Source organism: Falco rusticolus, chromosome 5 (genome assembly GCF_015220075.1).
Source record: "Falco rusticolus isolate bFalRus1 chromosome 5, bFalRus1.pri, whole genome shotgun sequence".
NCBI lineage: Eukaryota > Metazoa > Chordata > Aves > Falconiformes > Falconidae > Falco > Falco rusticolus.
Window position 1 is genome coordinate 55,487,550 of NC_051191.1, and position 18,854 is coordinate 55,506,403.

General features: G+C 53.2%; 1 protein-coding gene across 4 annotated transcripts; it reads right to left on the reverse strand.

The window, feature by feature from the left end:
- Positions 1-3,527: 3,527 nt before the first annotated feature.
- Positions 3,528-18,083, reverse strand: SEPTIN3 (septin 3). 4 transcript variants are annotated; one of them, XM_037390277.1, is made up of 11 exons: positions 17,569-17,653; positions 15,923-16,153; positions 10,482-10,673; positions 10,111-10,239; positions 9,332-9,413; positions 8,821-8,958; positions 8,344-8,461; positions 7,803-7,898; positions 5,624-5,723; positions 5,150-5,201; positions 3,528-4,077 (listed from the first exon to the last, which is right to left on the reverse strand). In XM_037390277.1, exons 2-11 carry the CDS (start codon positions 15,930-15,932, stop codon positions 3,942-3,944), a joined length of 1,053 nt encoding a protein of 350 aa, XP_037246174.1. In that variant the 5' UTR covers positions 15,933-16,153; positions 17,569-17,653; the 3' UTR covers positions 3,528-3,941. The 4 variants fall into 4 exon arrangements, with proteins under 4 accessions (XP_037246174.1, XP_037246172.1, XP_037246171.1 ...); XM_037390275.1 differs by lacking the exon at positions 15,923-16,153 and having other exon boundaries at positions 5,624-5,720; positions 17,569-18,083; XM_037390274.1 differs by lacking the exon at positions 15,923-16,153 and having other exon boundaries at positions 17,569-18,082.
- Positions 18,084-18,854: the final 771 nt, after the last annotated feature.

Here is an 18,854-nt window from a genome sequence, read left to right on the forward strand (position 1 = left end):
CCTGTGACGTCGCTTTCCCCGCGCCCCGGTGGCCCCGCCCCCGGTGACTCCCGCTTCCGGCGATGCCCCGCCCCCCGCGATGCCTCCCGGCGGGCGCGAAGCGGAAATGACGTGGCAGTGGTTGGCAGGTGACGCTGGCTTTATTGGCCGCTGCCGCGGGGGACGCTACAGCTGGTGGTACTGCCCGGCCCGCACCGACCCCGGGCGCCGCGTGTTCCCTGTGACGGGCCGTGGGGCAGCCCCGGCGTCCGGTCAGGCTAAGGCCCGCCAGCGGCTGCTGCGGAGGGCCGCGGCCCGGCCCCTCTTTCCCGGCCTGGCGGGGGCACCGGTGGCCTGCGGCCGGCTCCCCGTGAGTCCGGGGCGGTTGGGGAAGGCGCTTTGGCCGAAGTTCTACGGTCCGGTGTCTGGATGAAGCGCTATTTTTGCCGTCCTCTTGTTTGTGTGATCCCCGCAGCACTGCTTCCCGAGACCTCTGCGGGAGTGCAAAAGGTGCTGGCACTGCACTGGGGACAGCCTTTCCCCCGAGACCTGCTTATAGACCGAAGTGAACCACAATTAACTTGTCTGTACAACTAACCACAAATAGTAGTGCCTACATAGAGCGCTGCTTGCTCTTCTTGCTCTCTGCTCACAGCATAACCACACCTGCCATGATGTTCATTACAGTCTTAGCTTAAATGGAATTTGTCCAGCATAAAAAAAAAAAAAATAAATTACCTTCGGGATTTACCATGCCTTGCAAAATCTTTCTGGTGAATGGCTTATGTGGCAAAAAGTTTGTGAGTCTCTGAATGTACTGAGTGGGTATGTCAGGTGTAAAACTTAGATTCTCTCTCTTCATTATGTAATTCAAGTGATACCAGAGGGGAACATCTGACTTGCTGTGGTCATCTTGGGACTCAGCTGGTGGCACGTGAGAGCTAGGATCCATTCAGGCTTTTTCCAAGCTTATCCATTGGTAGGCTTTCCCAACAGTATCTTCCCACTGTCATGCAACATGGGAAATTTTTAATATTTGCCATTTGTAGACTTCATGGTAGATACGCAGATACTGATGGGATATTTGCATGAGCAGATGGTGGTGAGGAATACCTGTGCTTGCTTCTCTCAGCAAATTTTTATGGATCCTTTAGAAGTAGTTCATGATCTGACAGGAAATTACAGAGCAGAGCTTAAAAACCACCTTATTACAAGCAAACAAACTTTCCTAAACCTATAGGGCAAAACACACACCCTTCTTGCAATCCACGTTACAGGCAAAGGAAAACCTCTCCTGCTGCATGTGATCTGCTTTGCTTTCATTAAGCAGGGCAGTGTTGGCTGTCTGCCATAACTCTTGTTTGGGCCCACAAATTGTAGAAGTGACCATACCACAGTGCAGGGTAATGCAGCCCAGTGGCAAGAGAGTTCCTCTAAAGCAGTTGCATGGCCAGCAAGAGCTGTGTGAGAAAGCAAGTGCAGGGAACACCTCTGCACACCCTCACTAAAGACGATGGTGCATGACTTCAAGCTTCAGTGCAGTGAAGAAGAGGAGCCCTGTGGGAGTCTTTCCTATTGCACTGAGTTTAAAACATTGTGTAGAGGCTAGGCAGGAACAGCAACAGCAGAGTAGGCTGAGAAGATGCTTCTGGAAGCTGGTGATGCTGCAGACAGGTCTGCCTGGCTGGCTGGTGGAGACGAGCTGGGGGGAGGCTTTGACCCCACGTTGGGCTGTGTGGATGGCCAGTGTGGGTGGCAGGATGGGTAGCAGCGTAGCAGGATGGTTTCCACAAGGACCATGGTATGGCTGCTGGCACCTGGCACTTTTGTTCTCTGTGGGGCCGAGGAGGCCTGGTACTGGGAATGTGGGTGCAAGACTATATGCACACGCTGCATACAGGCACACAGGGAGCTGTGAACATGGGTGGTGAAAGGACTGCAAAGGTCCGGTGTGGCCCTCACGTCCCAGCAGTGCTGAGAATAGCTGACTTGTGTGGACATGTGGGAACGAGAGTGAAGAGACCTTTGCTTTGCAGTGACAGCACCAGAGAAAGCCACAAGATGAACATATGCTCTTAGATGGTTTTGCTGAGGTTTGGAGCACCCTCTTCCCAGCCCTGCCCCCCCTACAGCTCTGTCAACCAACTTCAGGTTTGGCTTGAGTCCTTCTCTGGTGTTCCCTCACTGAGACCTCTTCCTTCCTCTGGCACCACCCTTTCCAACCCCTGTCCCAAACCCACCACACTTCCGCTTACTCACAACACTGCCACCCCCCAGATACGCTCATGCATTTTAAGTCCAATGGGAAATTCTCCTGGAGGTGACAACCCCTGCCAGCTATGTGACATGCTACGTGACAGACAGACACTACCAAACTCAGAACATCTGTGATTTTCTCCCCTCCTCCCTTCTGCCCAGCCAGCCCTGATGCTTTTCACCTGGCTGAGAGACATCCAGAAAAGAGCTGACACCAGCCAGACACAGCATACAGTCTTCAGTAAAGCTGTGCTGCTTCCTGCTCCTGGGTCTTTCCTCCCCATCCGCTCCAGGGGAAGATAAAATGACAGTTTCTCAACAGGACACAAAAGCATATTGATGAAGAGGTGTGAGAGCTTGGGAGAGGGAGGAAACAGCCTGAAGAGGAAGATTCAAGTACTTGGAGAATGAAGAAGAGACAAAGGGTTGAGAGCAGAGAAAGCGAGATAGGGAAAGAAAGGAAGGAAGCAAGCTATGGAGGGGCTAAAAGGGAATGAGGACAAAAGCACAGGAGAGGAGGACATGAAAGCTGGGAGGGCAGTAGGAGGGTGGAGGGAGCAGCACAAGCTGAGACTGCTGGAGTAGCAAATGCAGCCATTTCAGTGAGGAGGAGGCGTCTCTTGTGTTCCCACCATCACTGGAAACCCAGGGAGACACCCTGGCTCAGTGCTTCTTGATCCTGAAGGCCCTGTGCTGAGTGAGGCTGTCCCTGGGGGAGCTCCTGGCAAGGACTCCCCATGGTTCTGCTTTCCCTGTGCTCCTACAGCAGGGGGGCCATGTTGTGAGGGGGAGGTTTGTCCAGGACCTTCTCGGTGCTGGTGGAGAGAGACCACTACAGTGGGGGATGAGGTGGGATGACTCAAGGACAACTTGGTCTGATCTGCACAGGATCAAAAGCCTGTGACACAGGCATGGCTTTTGATCTTGGCGCTGGGCAGGGCAAATGCACCCTCTGCAGCAGGAACTTGTTCTTTTCATCTGGGTTTTGCTTCTTTTGGAAAATACAGCTATTTTCCTCAAGTACTTTGATGCTTCTCAAATACATGCTACAGCCCAAGAACTAATTCTGTCTCCTCCCACTGATCACTTCCTCTGAACCACAAAACATGTCAGCCTGTTACTTTTCTCATCTATCCACTTCCAAGTTACCATTTCCCCTTGGGGAGCCACAGCAAAAAATGGGGATAAAATGCTGGGCCACCATGCTCTCAGACCAGCCAGCTGCCTTCCCACCCCCTGAGGGCCCAAGAGAAATCTATTGCCATCGCTTGAAGACACTGCATGGACTGACTCCACCGTCTCTCCTTGCCATGTATCCAAGTAATGAAAACAAGACGACGGCACACCCCACACCTCCCACCTCTGAAGCCCACTTGCCCCCAGAAATCCTTCCCCCCCATCCCTGTTTCCCCTAAGCAAGACACACAGCTGAGACACAGAAACAAGAGAAAGGAAGATGACGGACAGTCCACTGTGCAAAAAAACAAACTGAGAATGAGGACACTCTGGGAAGGACGGGGGAGACGCCTTTGGTCCCTCTCTGGCACATAGGTAGGTGCACACGCACACACGCACACTCACATCCTCTCACGCACACGGAGGATGTGCCACATGCTTCAGAGACAGGCCCATGGTGGAGTCAAGGGTAGCAGGGGTGGGTTGTTTCATCCAGAGACACTGGGTGACAGTGGGGAGGGGGGGGTCATTCACAGGTTACTTTCATGGTTTTCCTCTGTCTCAACAGTCATGGGGGGCAGCCCTCCGTTGTCGTTCAGCCGCTTGGCCCTGTAGGTCTCATAGTGGATGTTGTGGGTCACTTCTTTTAGGTCCTGAAGGTGGGTCCTGCAGGGAGCAAAGTGGAGATGGCGTTGGAAAGAGGATATGATAACCAGTATCACCGCAGTCAGTATTGATCTCCTGATGATCATCTTATTCCCTGAGATAAATGGAAGATTTCTTCAGTCAGTCTGGCTAATGGGTGTACCCCTCCTTCTACATGGATGGCATGGGTGCCATCATACACAACGGAGAGCTGGAGCATCAGCATTGAAGAACACATACACAGGATGCAGAATATGGGCTGAAATCCCTGGCTGTGCTTGCCAGTGTCCTCCCCTTCTCACACCTGGGCCAGTGGGACAGCTACTGGCCATCCTGGTGTGTCAGAGCAGACAAGGGCTTAACTCATCTGAAGCAGTGGTGAGACAAGGAGGCAGCAGGAGTGTGTATCAGGTCCACTGCAGACCATAACCTGCAGAACAATGCTGTGAACATTGTCCCTAACCTCCAGAGAAAGCCTGTGGCTTGGATTGCTGTATGCTTTGTGATGATCACTTGGTTAGGATGTTTTTACTGGAAGACTTAGGGAAAGCACATCTGCTGCAAAAGGTATTGCAAAACAGAAAGACAGTAGGGCAACGTCAAAGCATTGTACCTGGCCAAGTGTCTCAATACCACCATACCCACAGGTGGAATGAGCTACAGGGCTCTGGCTTTGAAGTGTGCTTTCCTTATTTTCTTACTTCTGGTGTTGTTTTAAAACCCGATTGTATTTATAGGATGTGGTAGTGGCCTCTTTCTCACTGACTTCCAACCCAGACCTGTTGTCAGCAACAAATAGTGGTTGTTGCACCCTAATGTCTTTAATGGGGTAGAAGCAGGGTGGTAGTACCCTGCTTTTCTCCAGGTGTCCAGCTCATACATGAAAACTAGCAACTACTTGACATAGTGGTCATGTCACTAAGAGAGGCACTAGCATATTTGCCCCTTAACTCAATCCAACCATACCCCAATAAGTTTTCAGTGCCCGAAATGTATTTTATTTTCCTTTCTGTATGGGCTATTTCACTCTAAGAGGATCTCAGGAAGGCTCCCTGCTCATCAACAGCAAACTGATGCATGACTATGGCCTTACCTGATGACAAAATCTCGAAGTAGGGCAAATTCACAGTGAGTGAGGTTTTCCACTGAAAAGAAAGCAAGCAATTGTTACAGAGCAACAACAGCCTTTGTTGTTACAGAGCAGGGTAAAGCCATTGCCATGGGGCAGGTTCCAGGTGGGCAGAGCCTGAATACTTCAGAAAGGAGAAACAGTTGTCTGAATGCCACAGTGTCAGGCACTGAGGAGACATGCTGAGCAGTAACATGTGAATTTCCATTTGTTCGGAGTGGCTCCAGCTTCTACCATTTGGCAGTAGTGGTACCACATTGACCATGGCAGTCCCCTCCCAGTAGAGCTATTTCAGAATTCTCCTCTTGCTTGGTTTCAAAAAGTTTATTGCATAAGGGACAGGAAGGCAGCCATGGGACATGTTATCTGGACCCTTGTTTATTTATTATGGGGGCCTGCAGAGATAATTTCAACTTCCAGATGCAAGGGGGTTTTTACCTTCAATGATTCCCCAAGGTGTTTTCCTGCCCAGGACTCTTTTGCCATTCACTTGGTACTCCTTGTCGCTGCCCACTACTGCGAAGGGCATGCTTTCCTGCTGGGGAAAGACATGTGGAGAGACCTATTGAACCCACTCCAGAGAGCAGCACCATCACTGTTCCCCATCCATCTTTCCCCCTCTCAGCTCATGAAACACAAGACCTTCTCCAAGGAAAGAGGTTTTCTAGAGCAACACTTCATTGGCTGTCCTCTTCCCCTGTCAGTGATATCCCTAGCATTTTGGGCCCTTGCTTTACAAGTGTCCTTGCACCCCTCTTCCTCCCCCCACACCAAGCTTAGTGGGTAGCTTGCTGCAGTGCCAAGGGCTCTGGAGTGGAGGGCAGAGCTTTTCTGCACCATCTTCAGCATTTCTGAAGAGGGGGATGACCAGAGAAGTAAGTACCTCAGCGTAACCAGGAGGTCTGTCACCCCGGGGCTGCTCTATGGATAGTTTGCAGTGAGTATTTCTTAGCAAGTTTGTAGTTCTTCACCAAAAGAAGGAGACGACTCAAAATAATCCTCCCCAAAAAGACACATGAATGTTCAACAAGTTTAATAGCTGAAATGGTTGTACTGAGGAAGGCCAGAAATGTGGCAGGGATGCAGCTTTCCTGACAAGTGGGACATTTGGTGAGGTTATTTGGGATCCAGATATCTCTAAGCACAGGGAGGAACCATCTGCTTCCAGAGCACAGGATGCAGGAGACCCTGCTATCTCTAAGGTTGTGCGGATGTTCATAGATTTACTCTGCTTTACAGATATCCCTGTGCCTGGGAAGGGACTGCAACTACCACAGAAATGGAAATTAAAAAGCAGTTTATTTCTTCTGTGTGAGGGCAATGATGCTGAAGTGCAGAACAAAATGTGGTGCCCTCCTCAAAACCAGTAACATTTTGGATACGAAGCAAAACCCATCTAGTCTTTTCCAGAATGGATGATGTATCACCAAATGGAAAATGATTAATTAAGATGGGGAAGGTGGGAATTTCTGTTGGGGCTGTGACAGCTGGGGAAGTTGAAAGGGCAAGTGTCAGGCTGCAGTGCAAGAATCCTGGAATTTCTTGAGGACTGCCACAGAGGCCAATCTATTTTCATTAGTGGCCTAGCCACAAAAATTATGAGTGGGATAATTTAATGCATTAGCATTGCAAGGCCAAGAGGTTTTGTCAGTGCAAATGCAGACTGGGTTATTATCCGGGAAGATGTAAGTCTGAGGCACAAAGAGCAGCTTTTAGGGAATAACATCAAGAATTTCTGCTATGACTTCAGAGCTCAGGAACAAGCAGCGACTGAAGGAGTGGAAGGACCTCATGTCCTAGTCAGTCACGAGATGACCACGAGCCACCAGTGTGATGCAATTGTTTAAATAATACATGTGGTTCACAGGCTTAGCAGTTCAGATCTCAGAAGAGATGGGGAAGCATGAGGTACCAGAACCAGTGCTAGAAAATCAAATCAGACTGGTGCAGTCACAGAAAAATACGACTAGGAGCATGGAGTACTGAGGAAAAGGAAGCTCATCCAAAGGAGCTTGTCTCCTTTAACTGACCAGAAGGTCAGCAAGGGATAATATTTTTCTCTATAAATGCCTTGGGTGGTGGAGGGGACCACTAGGTAGAACTGCTTGAGTCAGTGTTGGCACAAGAACACAGATATAATCCTGGGTACAACCTAGCCATGAACAGGCTAGAAATTAGGAGACAGTTGCTGACACTCTGAGGAGGGAAGGATGGGACAAGCATTCTTACAGGGGCTGGGGGAGCAACGAACTGGGCTGCTTTTTGGGTTGAGTTTGGTCAGCAGATAAGAGGGCTCATGGGGCAGTTATCTGGGACAGAGGCTGCACATCAGCCACACACCAGGCCCTTTGGTCCTTGACAGTGACCGAACAGAGCATTCAGCAAGAGGAGGCGGAACACAGTCCTTCCTCACTCCAGCCTTCATAGCACCCTATAGTAACAACAGAGACAAATTAAGCTGGGAAGGAGGAATGACCACCCCTTACATCCATTGCATCTTTCATTCAGGGACCGTGAAGCACTTAAAATCTTCTAGTGACAGATGTCTGTTTTACACACATTAAACATGACCAGTCCTCATCCCCCCCTTCCATTCCCACAATAAAATGTTTCCTACCCTGATTTTGTCATTCTCTGTTTTATCCTCCAAGTCCTCATCAAATTCTTTCTGAGGGTAAAACTCGATCCCATTTACTTCTAGCTCTTTGCGCACCTGGTGAGAGAGACATTTTGGAGCACAAAGCTACACAAACCTGAAAGGAAGGCAGGCAGGACAGCTGAGCAAACACATCTGGGACATCCTTCCAGCGGGCAGGGGCTGGAGGGATTGTCCACAGGGAAGTGTGCAGCAAAGTGAGGACACATGGCAGCAATGATGAGTCTTTCTTCCCCAACCCCAGTTACTTGTCTGGCTCTGCAGTTCCCGTGACAGAGTCTATCACGAGATGTCACAGGGTTACACGGGTTTCTTCCCCCTCTGAAAGATACCCTCAGAGCCATAAACAGGTACATCTTCAAGACTTACCCACCAACCTAGTGTTGGACTCCATGCATGCCCTAGAGACTGCACGGCAATCCCAGGAAGGAGGGAACCACTCATTTCTCCCATCTCCAAGCCGGGGCAGGGAAGGATCCCATGCAGGAGAGGAGATACTCACTCTTTGTTTGAATTCGGTCTTCTCCTCCAAGGTCATGGTGTCAGCCTTGGCAATAACTGGGATGATGTTCACTACCTTGCTGAGATGTTTCATGAACTCCAGGTCCAAAGGCCGCAGGCTGCAGCCCAAGAGGGAACAACATGGAAGGGGTCACTTTACCCTCCTTGCCTTTCATCCTAGTGACTCTCCCAGCATCAGGGCATCTATGAAACCTCCCTGTATGAACCCTGCTTGCTGCCACCGTACTCTTGGCTCCTCCCCATCCATCCTGCCCTCTCCCAAAAAACACAGTAACGTTTCTCCTGCCCTTGTTGTTCTAGACCCTTTCAAGCTCTGCAGCACCCAAAGTTAAGCTAAACAGTGGTGAGCCCCCCAGGCAGGACTCCTGGGTCTGTGGCTGTGATGGAGCAGTGCAGGGTATATGTCTGGCACAGAAGTACCAAGGGCTTGACGAAGGATAAGGGATTGAGTACATACGAGTGGCCTGTGGGGGAGATGAAATAGAGGCAGCAGTGCACTCGCGTGTCTGGAATTCGTTTCTTCCTTGCAATATTCACCTCCTCTTTCAAAAATTTTTCATATTGCTCGTTGATGTATTTTTCAATAGGCTCCCAGCTGTTAAGGTGGGAGAGAGAGATGAATAGACAGGTACAAATCTCCTCGTGTTCCTGCCTACAGTGTTCCCAGCTCTGACAGCAGCAAAGCAACACAGGCACAAAAAATATCCACCACAAGCATCTCACCATCAGCAGGTAAGTTTAAGAGCTTCTGTAACTGGGCACAGAAATTGGCACTTGCTGTGTAAAGTGCGCACACCCCCAGGCATGCACACAGACCCATGGTGTTCACAGTTACACTTTCTTCTTACTGCCCCCCTGAAAGCAACAGGATCCCAGACACTTTCCAAACCAAGTAGGTGAGTTGCTCTATATAACATCTTAAGTCCAGCCCTTTCTGGGACACAAGGTCTTGACTGTATGAAACTCACCAGTTCTCATTGTTGATCTGATCCCCGAATCCTGGTGTGTCAATCACTGTCAGCTTCATTTTGACACCACCTTCTTCGATGACTGGGCAAGAAATTGCAAACAATCATACATCTCCCTGGGGACACACTCTATCATGCAACATGTCTGTGCCAAGAGCACTGTGCCCTGATCCCCACCCAGCAAGCATGACCAGACCAGGCTGGGTCATGCCTCGACAGTTGTGACCCCCACTTCCATTTCTGACCCCAGATTTTGGTAACATCTGCACCAAAGCCACCTTACACCACTTTGCCACAGGAAAATGGATTTGTGCTCAGCCTGTGGCCCAGAGGTAGTACCTGTCTTGCACAACTTGTCCTCCCCTGAAACACAGAATCCTGAACCTGAAATGATGCTTATTACTCTGCACCGCTGTAGAAGCTGTGCTGATGCTTTGCCACAAGGAGATGTGCTCAACTGGGATTGGGATGGGACCCACCGATGCGATTTGTATAGATTATTAACCAATTGCAGGTGAGAATGACTTACAGCAAGGCTTAAAGAAATATCTGTATGTCTTTTTCTACCCCTCACTTTTGGCTGTGGCATCAGTGTTATTGCTGTTTAAGAAAACCCTTGGTTGGGTCTGAGGCCATCTAAAACTGGCACTTGTCCTTTAGGTTCCCATGGAGAAAGGGCTGCCTAATACCAAATAACTGTTTGCATAGACTACTGGGGTCTTCCACAAGACAGTGCTGAAGCATCAGCACTGCCTCCACCCCAGCAGCCTAGCTCTTACCATGCCCAATGGCTTTGATCTCCACCGTCTTGGGGATCTTCTCCTCCCGGTTCCAGCCTGAAGATTTGCGGCTCACCTGGGATTTGAAGAGGGTGTTCACCAGTGTCGACTTTCCCAATCCGCTCTGACCTGAAGATTGCAAAGAGGAAGCTCATGACATCAGCCCGACAATGCCAGCAGCCCAGGGGACAGAGGCTGGCTGGCAGCTGAAGGGGCTGCAGGTGTCTCCTTGACTTATGCAAGTGCTCCTTTCCCCTAGAGCAAGCGCTGTCTGCTCCCTCATGCCCTCCCTGCAGGGCTCCCTCTCCTACCTGACCTCACAGGACAGTCCCTGGCCATGGTTCCCAGTACCTCAGGTGGTCCCTGCCTACCTACAACCATGATGTTGAAGTCGAAACCTGTCTTCATGGTTTTCTTGCGCATCTGCTCAATGATGGTGTCAATACCGATGTAGCCCAGCAAGTTGGCATTAATGCCCATGGGTTTCATTGGTACAACTGGTTTTTGTCGTGGCTCTGGGACCAGCTCAGACATGGCTGCTTCGTTCTTGCTTTCCACTGGCCCTGCATGGGGAGAAAGATTAAAAAATCATCACTGAGGTGTAACGACAACCTCCCTGCTGACCTGCCACAGGGGTTGAGGGCAACTTTGAGCATCCATTTCAGGGGCTGCTGGGGATGGCTGAATGGCAAGATTTCAGCAATAAGGCTCTTCGTGGAGGAACATCTACCTGAGTTTCCAGCACACTCTTCTATGTATCACTCCAGATGAGGAGGTGGAGAAGTGGGTTTCTCTGAGCATGCAACATATTGGTGGCTACCTCCAAACAGTAGGGGCAGACCCAGTGAAGCTGTCTGGGCTCCTAATAGGGTGTCCAAAGCTCTGTGCATGTCTCCTCATTTTTGCCTCCCACTTCTGGCCAGGATCACCAGTGTTTTGCCTCTCCAAGTTTAGCATGAAATTTGCAATGGATCAGACTTTCCAAAATTATCATGTGTCAGGTCCCAGCATTGAAATAGTTTGGGATTTACCATCAGGCCTTACCAGCCTGGCCATCGCCAGGGCTGGCGGCATTACTGACCATGCTGTGCATGCTGAGTTCCTCAGAGGAAGGCAGTGTTGAAGTGCAAAGCATGGCCACAACCTCTGCGCTTGCCTCCTGCTCATAGATCGATGGTTTTTGCTATATTCAAGAAACTAATCATCATGATCAATAAAGTAATCATCTGCACCTTTCCCTCCTTGCCTCCCCCTCCTCACTTCTTCCATGTAAACCAAACGGACCTTTTTGGCCTCCCTAACCCTTTTTCAGGTGATGCCATGCACTGCTTGGGGCGGGCCTCATCCATCTATCTCTGTCTCTTGTCTCATTAGCGAGCAGCTCTCACCCGCTGGGAGGAAGCCAGAGGTTGGCAGAGGACAGGGCACAGAAGAAAAACTGTAATTGGTGGGGAAGGGAAGCATGAGGGATGAATCTAGAAAGGAAGATGAAGGGGATGGGAATCAAACACCTTTCATATACAAGCCAGCTGCAAACTAGAGCCTCTGCCACTCTAATTACTTGACTCTCCCATGCTTTGTCTCATTAGATGGCTATTTTTCCAGGATAGGGACAGCGTGTGTTTTTGCTTGGTAAGCACTCCACTTGTTTTGGATGCCACTTCAGTTCAAGTATCTCACACTAAATTATCTGTTTGCATCATTTTGGTGGAGTATTTTGCTCCTCAGCAGAACCCACTGGCTGTGGAGGAGGACGTGAGCAGCCAGGCAGGTGACTGCCATTTGGTGGGTGACACATGCCTCTTGGAGAGGAAGGAGACTCAGAGGTCACTGGGCTGCAGACACTGATAGCACCAGCCCAGGGTCCCTGTGACAGCTCAGCCAGGCCAGGCAGAGACCAGGGTTGGGGAGAGGTGAGAGAGATTTTGTTGAAGGACAGGGTTAGGCTGCAACAGGCTGCATGGCTGGCTGGTGAACCTGCTTAGCATTCCCACACCAAGGCTCCTGTGCAGACACAAGGGCTGCTCTACACAGCAAAGATTTTACATTTTATAATAGCTTTAATATCCCACTGTCGTCTGCTGAGGGCAGACCTTGCACAAGGGTCACCCTTGGCAGGGAGAAGGATGCCTTTACCCAGCTCCTCTTACACTGCTTGGGAAGTCTTTGATGTTAAACTGGGAGAAGGGATCTTCCCTCCATAATGAAAGGATGGTAGCACAGCCACCTGTGAATAGCACTGTGGGTAATGTCTGAAGGTTCTTGTACTATCTCTGTTCTACCTTGTCCACAGGGGAGAAGTCTGCTGGAGGATGCCCCCCCCTTCTGCTTTTCCCTACCAAGCAAGGACACTCTTGGGGTATCATCATCCTTTCCTGAAACAGCGAGCAGCACCCAGGGGGGACCAGAGCACAAGATGGACTGTTGGCTTGAGCCAGGCTGGCAATTCAGAACACCTCATGCTGCCGGGCATCTGCTGGAGGAGGCAGCCTGCCGAGCCGAGTGCTTCTCAGCTGCAATCCACTCTTACACCCGTCACAGCTAGTCTGTGCCTTTCCTGCTGACAAAGCAACCCTTGGGGCTCCTGTTGTCTTTTTCCAGCTTTCTCTAAGCTGCTGCCAGCCAGGAAAGCCCATCTCTGGCACAGCATGAAGGGCCAAGACAGCCAGCTCTCCTGCACCCTGCCCTTCACTTATCCTCCCCAGGCTGCCCCACACCACCTGTACCACAGTCACATGCCATACCCCTCATCCTGCTGCAGCATCCTCCAGTGTGCACCCCATACAGCCCTGCTAGGGTCTCACCTGCCCCAAAGAGAGGGAGAAGAGAAAGTGAGACGGGGAATGATGAGGGGATGTGGGCCAGGGTGATGTGGCCCCAGTGAGGCACTTTGGGCCTCAGAACTGGGGGCAAATAAACCGTGGAGGTGGGCAGGGAACAGGGCAAGTTGGAAAGAAGCCCAGCTGAGCAGCTGCAAGGGATGGGTGCAGGACCTGGGCCATGTGGGCTGCAAATCCTTTGCTGCCCAGGCAATAGCTTGTCCTCAGGAAGTCTGTTGCCCTCTCCCTTATTGCTTAAACTCCTTGTTCTTACACAAGGAGGAGAAAGGAGGAAGTTGCCAGCAGCCAACCTCAAGGCTCACTACAAGGTTCATAACTCATCCCTCAATCTCACTGAGGGACACTTTGCTCAGAGCCAGCAGGTGTTGCTAACTCTGCTGTGGACATCACAATACATGGCCATCCCTGGCTGGAGCAGGTATTTCAGAGTCAGGTTCCTGGACACCTATAAAAAGCCCTGAGACCAGGAGAAAATATCTGCAGAAGTCTCCTTAAATATTTCCTGGATTTCTTATCAGTGAGGTCAGCCTGAGCATTTTGATTTTGGACATCCAAGGTCTCGGGGTAGACAGCCTTCCTTTCTCCTCTTGGTCGTTTGCCTTCCTTTTTGTGTGGGACACCTTCCCATGCAGCCTCAGGCAGGGAAGACCCCATTTTGCAAAGAGGGACCTAAGGGCTCAGCTTTCTGCACACAATTTTCCACCTCTTGACTCCCCCAGAGGAATCCAGGAAGCCAACTGAGGAACAGCCTTCTGGGGTGTGCAAAACCAGGGCCAGAGCTATGAGAGGCACCTTGAGACATGAAACACGTCTACCTGCTCTCCTGGGAATGGCTGTTTTACGTGCAGTAATGCTAATGCTGCTAGGAAGCCTCATTAGTGCTCTGACTGACGGGTCAAGGGGTAGCATAATGCATCCTAGGCACATCCCATAGCCCCTCCAGCTGTCTCCTGTAATGAATACGTGATAGGACACTATGGTTGGTACAGCTGGTAATGAATAGAGGGTTAGTCGGGGCTAACCACTTACATCCACTGTTTGCATTGCCACCCTTTTCCACCTGCTGCTTTGTTCTGTGCGCTGACTGAAGCTCATTTAAGGGGGTGGCTGCTGGTGATACCTCTGCTGCCCGGTTCCAGTGCGAGGTGGCCCAGGCTGGGCTGCCAGGGGATAACCTCTGGCTCACAGGAGATAGTCCACTCAGATCCAGAGCAGGGAGAGGCACAGCATCGGAGGCTGGGGCAGGCAGGGCCAGAAAGGCAATCAGTGCCCGGAGAGGCCCTAGCGGTCTCAGCTACCTCCTGCTCCTGACACCCATTGATCCACCCTAAAATCTCTCCCTGGAAGGCCAGCGTATACGGCCAGCAGCAGACACCACTTCTGCAGTGCACCCTTCATGTCTGCCTGCCTCTGACATTTGCAGCAGCTAGATGGGGACAGAGGTGGCCCTGCAGATCCCTTAGGGGCTCAGGTAGTGGGGACTAACATCTACTCTGTCCCAATAACCCAGATACAGTCACATCCCCTCCCCCTGCCTTCCCATCCTTTGTCTGAGTGGCAAGAGGGAGGGAGGGCTGCAAACAGTGGCTCACCACAACCCAGCTTCCAACAAGGAAAGGCTATTTAACCCCCACCTAACACATGGATGGTCTGTCTGTGTCTCTCCTCCTGTGTGGCATAAGGCTCTCCCGCTCTGGCTAGAGGCAGCGATCCATGCATGTGTCTCACCCCAGCCCCTTCCATGCTCGTGGCTCCAGACCCACGCTCCCGCTCCCTGCAGACATGGAACAGGAAGGAGGGATGGGTTCAGAGCCTGAAGGCAGCTGTCAGGAGTGGGCCCTTGGTGAAAAATGCCAGGTCCTTAGGAAGGAAAGCAAGCAGCTGCTCCACTAGCACAGCCTGCCTGGGGCTTGCAGGCATTAGGATCTGCTCTTGATTCAGAACTGCAGAGGTGCTGGACTGAGCATCTCTCCACTGGAAAAATCCTTTTCCCCCCTCAGTTTCTCTGATGACCCCAGGGTATTTCTCCCAGCTGTACAAGGCAAAGGCTGAGCCACACCAGATGCACCGCCTGACCTCAGGATGCAGAATGGAGCCATTCTTCTTACCCGATCTTTTTGCCTGGCCTGAGGATCATCAGACATTTTGAGTGAGGTAAGGAAACTCATCCCAGCCCTTTGGGCAGCCACAGCCTTCCCGGCAGCAACCTTCCTTCCCCTCAGCGCTTTGCAGAGGACTTGGGCAGCAGCCCGGCACTGCCAGGGTCACAGTGAAATCTAGGGCAGCATGTGCCGAAGCCTCTCTGGAGATGCAGGACCTGGAGGTGAAGGGACTGGGCACATCCCCAGCCCAGCCGTCACAGGGTAGGATGCTCACCTCAGCCCTGTCTGTATCCTTGGTGCCACTCCCTGGCCATGCAGCCCTTACCCCATATCCTACAGTTGTATCACAAGGCGAAAGGGTGCTGAGCACCCCTAGATCAGGGTACCCATGCCACCACAGCTGCCTGTCCCCCCTGCCTGCCTGCCCGCGTGCCTGCCTGTGCCGAGCTCCCTGTCCAGCTGCCCGCCAGCTCCTGCGCAGATGCCCAAGGAGCAGCACAGGACATCCCTGCCGCCCCTGCAGCGACTGCCTGTCACTGGCAAGGGACAAGCCAGTCGCCGAGCAGCTTGTGGGCTTTCCCCAGCCCTGGACCAGCTGGGATTATCTCTTTCTTTCAGAGCAGCCCCTGGCGCCAGCTACTCCCCATCAGCACGGTAGCTAGCCCCGGTTGTTCTCCTTTATGCCGGACTGCTGGCACCAAAAGGAAAAGAAAGAGGAAAGACAAAGCCAAGACCGATTTCCCCTGCTGACCTTCAGGCTTATTCCTCCCCCGTGGCCAGAGCTGGGGTCATGGCAGAGGATGCCTGCACAAAAAAAACAGCGGTGTCCCTCCGGCATCGCCCAGCCCTGCCAAGCCCAGAGCATCCTACCTTTGAACATGAAGCTTCCTTTGTCTCCAAATCCTCTCCCAAGGGGGTGGGTCTCCCCCCACTTTTCTAGCCTGATGCTGATGCAGCACAGTGGGCTACGAGGCTCCGCTTTTACCTCTCTCTTTCTTCCCGGTGTCCTCTTCTCCCCCCCTCTCCTTCCCCTCCTTCTCCAGTGGCTATTTCAGTGGAGCGGGGATGCTGGTGCTGCTCCTGCTGCCATCGTCATGTGACCTGAATATTAAACATCGCCGCAAAATCTCCCCCCGCGCACCTCCCCCGGCTTCATCCCAGGCCCCCGGATCCATCCCAAGCCCCTGCCAGCCTCCCCACCCTGGGGGGGAGCATGGCTGCAGGGATGGAGGGGCTGCCACCGATGGCCCCCCCCCGTGTCCTGGAGGGGCCCGCCTTGCACACCCGCAACACAGAGGCCTTTTCTTGCCCCTTTCCCTTCCAGTTCCCCAGCGTTTTGGCATCTCTGTTTGATTAAGGAGGGGGATATTTAACCCTTCGCAGCTTTGCTTTGGCAGGACTGAGAAAGGACACTCTTTTCCCCTAGGTATTTATTGGGTTCAGGGGACTGCAAGACCTCCTCCTGCTTTCCTGGAGGGAGGGAATTGGGAGTGTTTTGGCTCATCAAAAGCAATTTGCCCTTCAGCTCCGACTGCGGAGGCGTGAGAAACCTTTTCTCCTCCGGCACCGTGATTCCTGGCTGCCGGCCGCACTGCAGAGGCAGAGTGAGCGCTGTCCCCTCTGTGTGTGTGTACACAAGTGTGTGCCTGCACGTGCGTGCGTGTGCATGCGTGTGGGGAGCAGGGAGAGGTGCCTGCTGTGGGCCATGCGGAGTATGCAGGTTGCATCCCCGTGTGCCCCGGCAGGCATATGTGCCTGGTGGTGCCCCCCTGCATGTGCCCAAGACTGGAGAGCCGTGTGGGTGCCCCTGGCTGCTGGCACCTTTGGAGGGGGCTGCCCCTTCCTTCCTCCTTCTCCTACATTTACGAGCCCTGGCCCTGTCAGGCACCGCCGTGCCCCCGCCATGCCATGCTGGAGCATGAACATCTGGGACTGCTCTGACCCTCTGCTTGGTGGGACGATGGGAACATCCTTTCAGGGCCATCCCCATGTGTCCCTCCACCATGTGGCAGCCCCCTGGGTGGGGGATGGTCTGTGGGATGCCTGGCAGAGTCAGCAAGGGTTTTGGATGCCTCTTTTTGCAGCACCCCGGGGCAAAAAGGAAACTGCACCCACTGTGGGTTATGGGAGCATTTAGAAATCGCTGTTGGCAGTTACAGTTACGCAGGTTAGGCTGAGCAGTCAACAGGCTGGCTGCGTCCAGACAGACGGACAGACAGATGGGCACCCCAGCACCCGCAACATCTCCTGACATGGTGCCCGCAGCCGCCCATTTCCCTGATGGGTGCCAGGGCCCCACTGCAAGGGCACACCTCCCACCTCCCTTTGCCCACCCACACTCCCGGTGAGGGCAAGGGGGAAATGGCTTCCCGGGGAGGAAGCCCCCATCCTCCCACACATCACCCCACCGCTCCTGAAGGGCCCTGCCCCATGCCAAGCCCCGTGGCACCACACAGGGACCCCTTATGCCTCCCTCCCTCCCCCCTGCCCAGCCCGTCCTGGCAGCAGAGACCCACCGGAACGTGGTGGGGAGCAGGGAACCCCCATCTTCGCCGCTGGGGCAGCCTCAGTCCCACCGGCACTGCCACGGCGCTGCAGTCCCTCAGTGGCTGGCGGCCGGGGGCGAGGGGGGACAGGGGTGACAGGCCCCGGGCCCCTCAGCCGCTCCCAGGGGGGCCCCCCGCCGCCCTCGCCCACCCGGCGCAGGGAGATTAAGAGGCAGCTCCGCTTCGTGGGGGCAGCGGGGGCTCTGAGGGGGCCAACCCGCTGCAGCGGGGGGGCCGGGATGCGGCTGGGGCCAGTGGTGCCACCGGGGGTGGGCAGGCGGCTGCGGCGAGGGGCAACGTCCTCCTCCATGGTGGGTGGCAGCGGGCTGGAAGCAGAGGTGTGAGGGTGGGGGGCAGGCGGTGCCGGGCTGGGCTGGGTGGTCCAGGCCTTCCCCACTGCCAGGGCCCACGGCGTCTCGGGGCACAGTGCTCCCCAGAGACGCTGTTCTCCCAGGCAGAGCCCCCACCAGTGGCCCTGGCAGGCTGGCCAGCCCACCCCTGGCTGGGACAATGGGGCACTTGTGGCCTGCCCAGCACGCTCCCACGCCTGGCGCCGCGGCTGCTCCTGCCCCCTGCCCTGGTCCCTTCCTGGCCTCTGCCACCGGCAGCCCCATGCCAGGGGCAGCCCCACGCCGTGGGCAGCCCCACACCACCGGCAGCCCTGTGGCGCGGCCCCCTGCCCTGCTCCCATGGTGGGAAGTGGAAGAGTGGTGCAGACCCACCAGATCAGGGCTGTGCTGCCTGCTCCTGAGGACAATGGGTGCGATTTAAAACAAAAATTTAAATCTCTGAATTTCTGAAATGTTTTCCCTTCCTCTCTTCTCTTTTCCCCCTCAAATGGCAGATTCCAGTTCAGTGATTTATGCCCAGCTGAGGAAGTTCAGTGTTTGCTTGTTGGGTGTTTGTCTAGGTTGATGCTTCTTTCCCTTATTCTGATTTTCTTTTGCTTCCTCATTTTTCTGATTGTTCCTTAATTTTGCCAGCTTTGGGGCATTTTCGGGGTCAAGGGGGCATGTATAACAGGGAATCAGCTTGCCGCTCTGCACCTTCCTCACTATAAAAGAGACTTTGAAGGGCAATGCAAGGAGGAAAGGGGAAATGTGGTTTTGTGGGGCAGCATGGTTTGGTGGGCAAACGGGAGCAAAAAGAAGGAAAGCCGGGCACCCACAACACCCACAGCATGGCAGGGGCAATGCTTGTCTACCTTCAGGCGGCCAGGACTGAGGGGTGAAGGGGGAACCACTGTCTCGTGACCC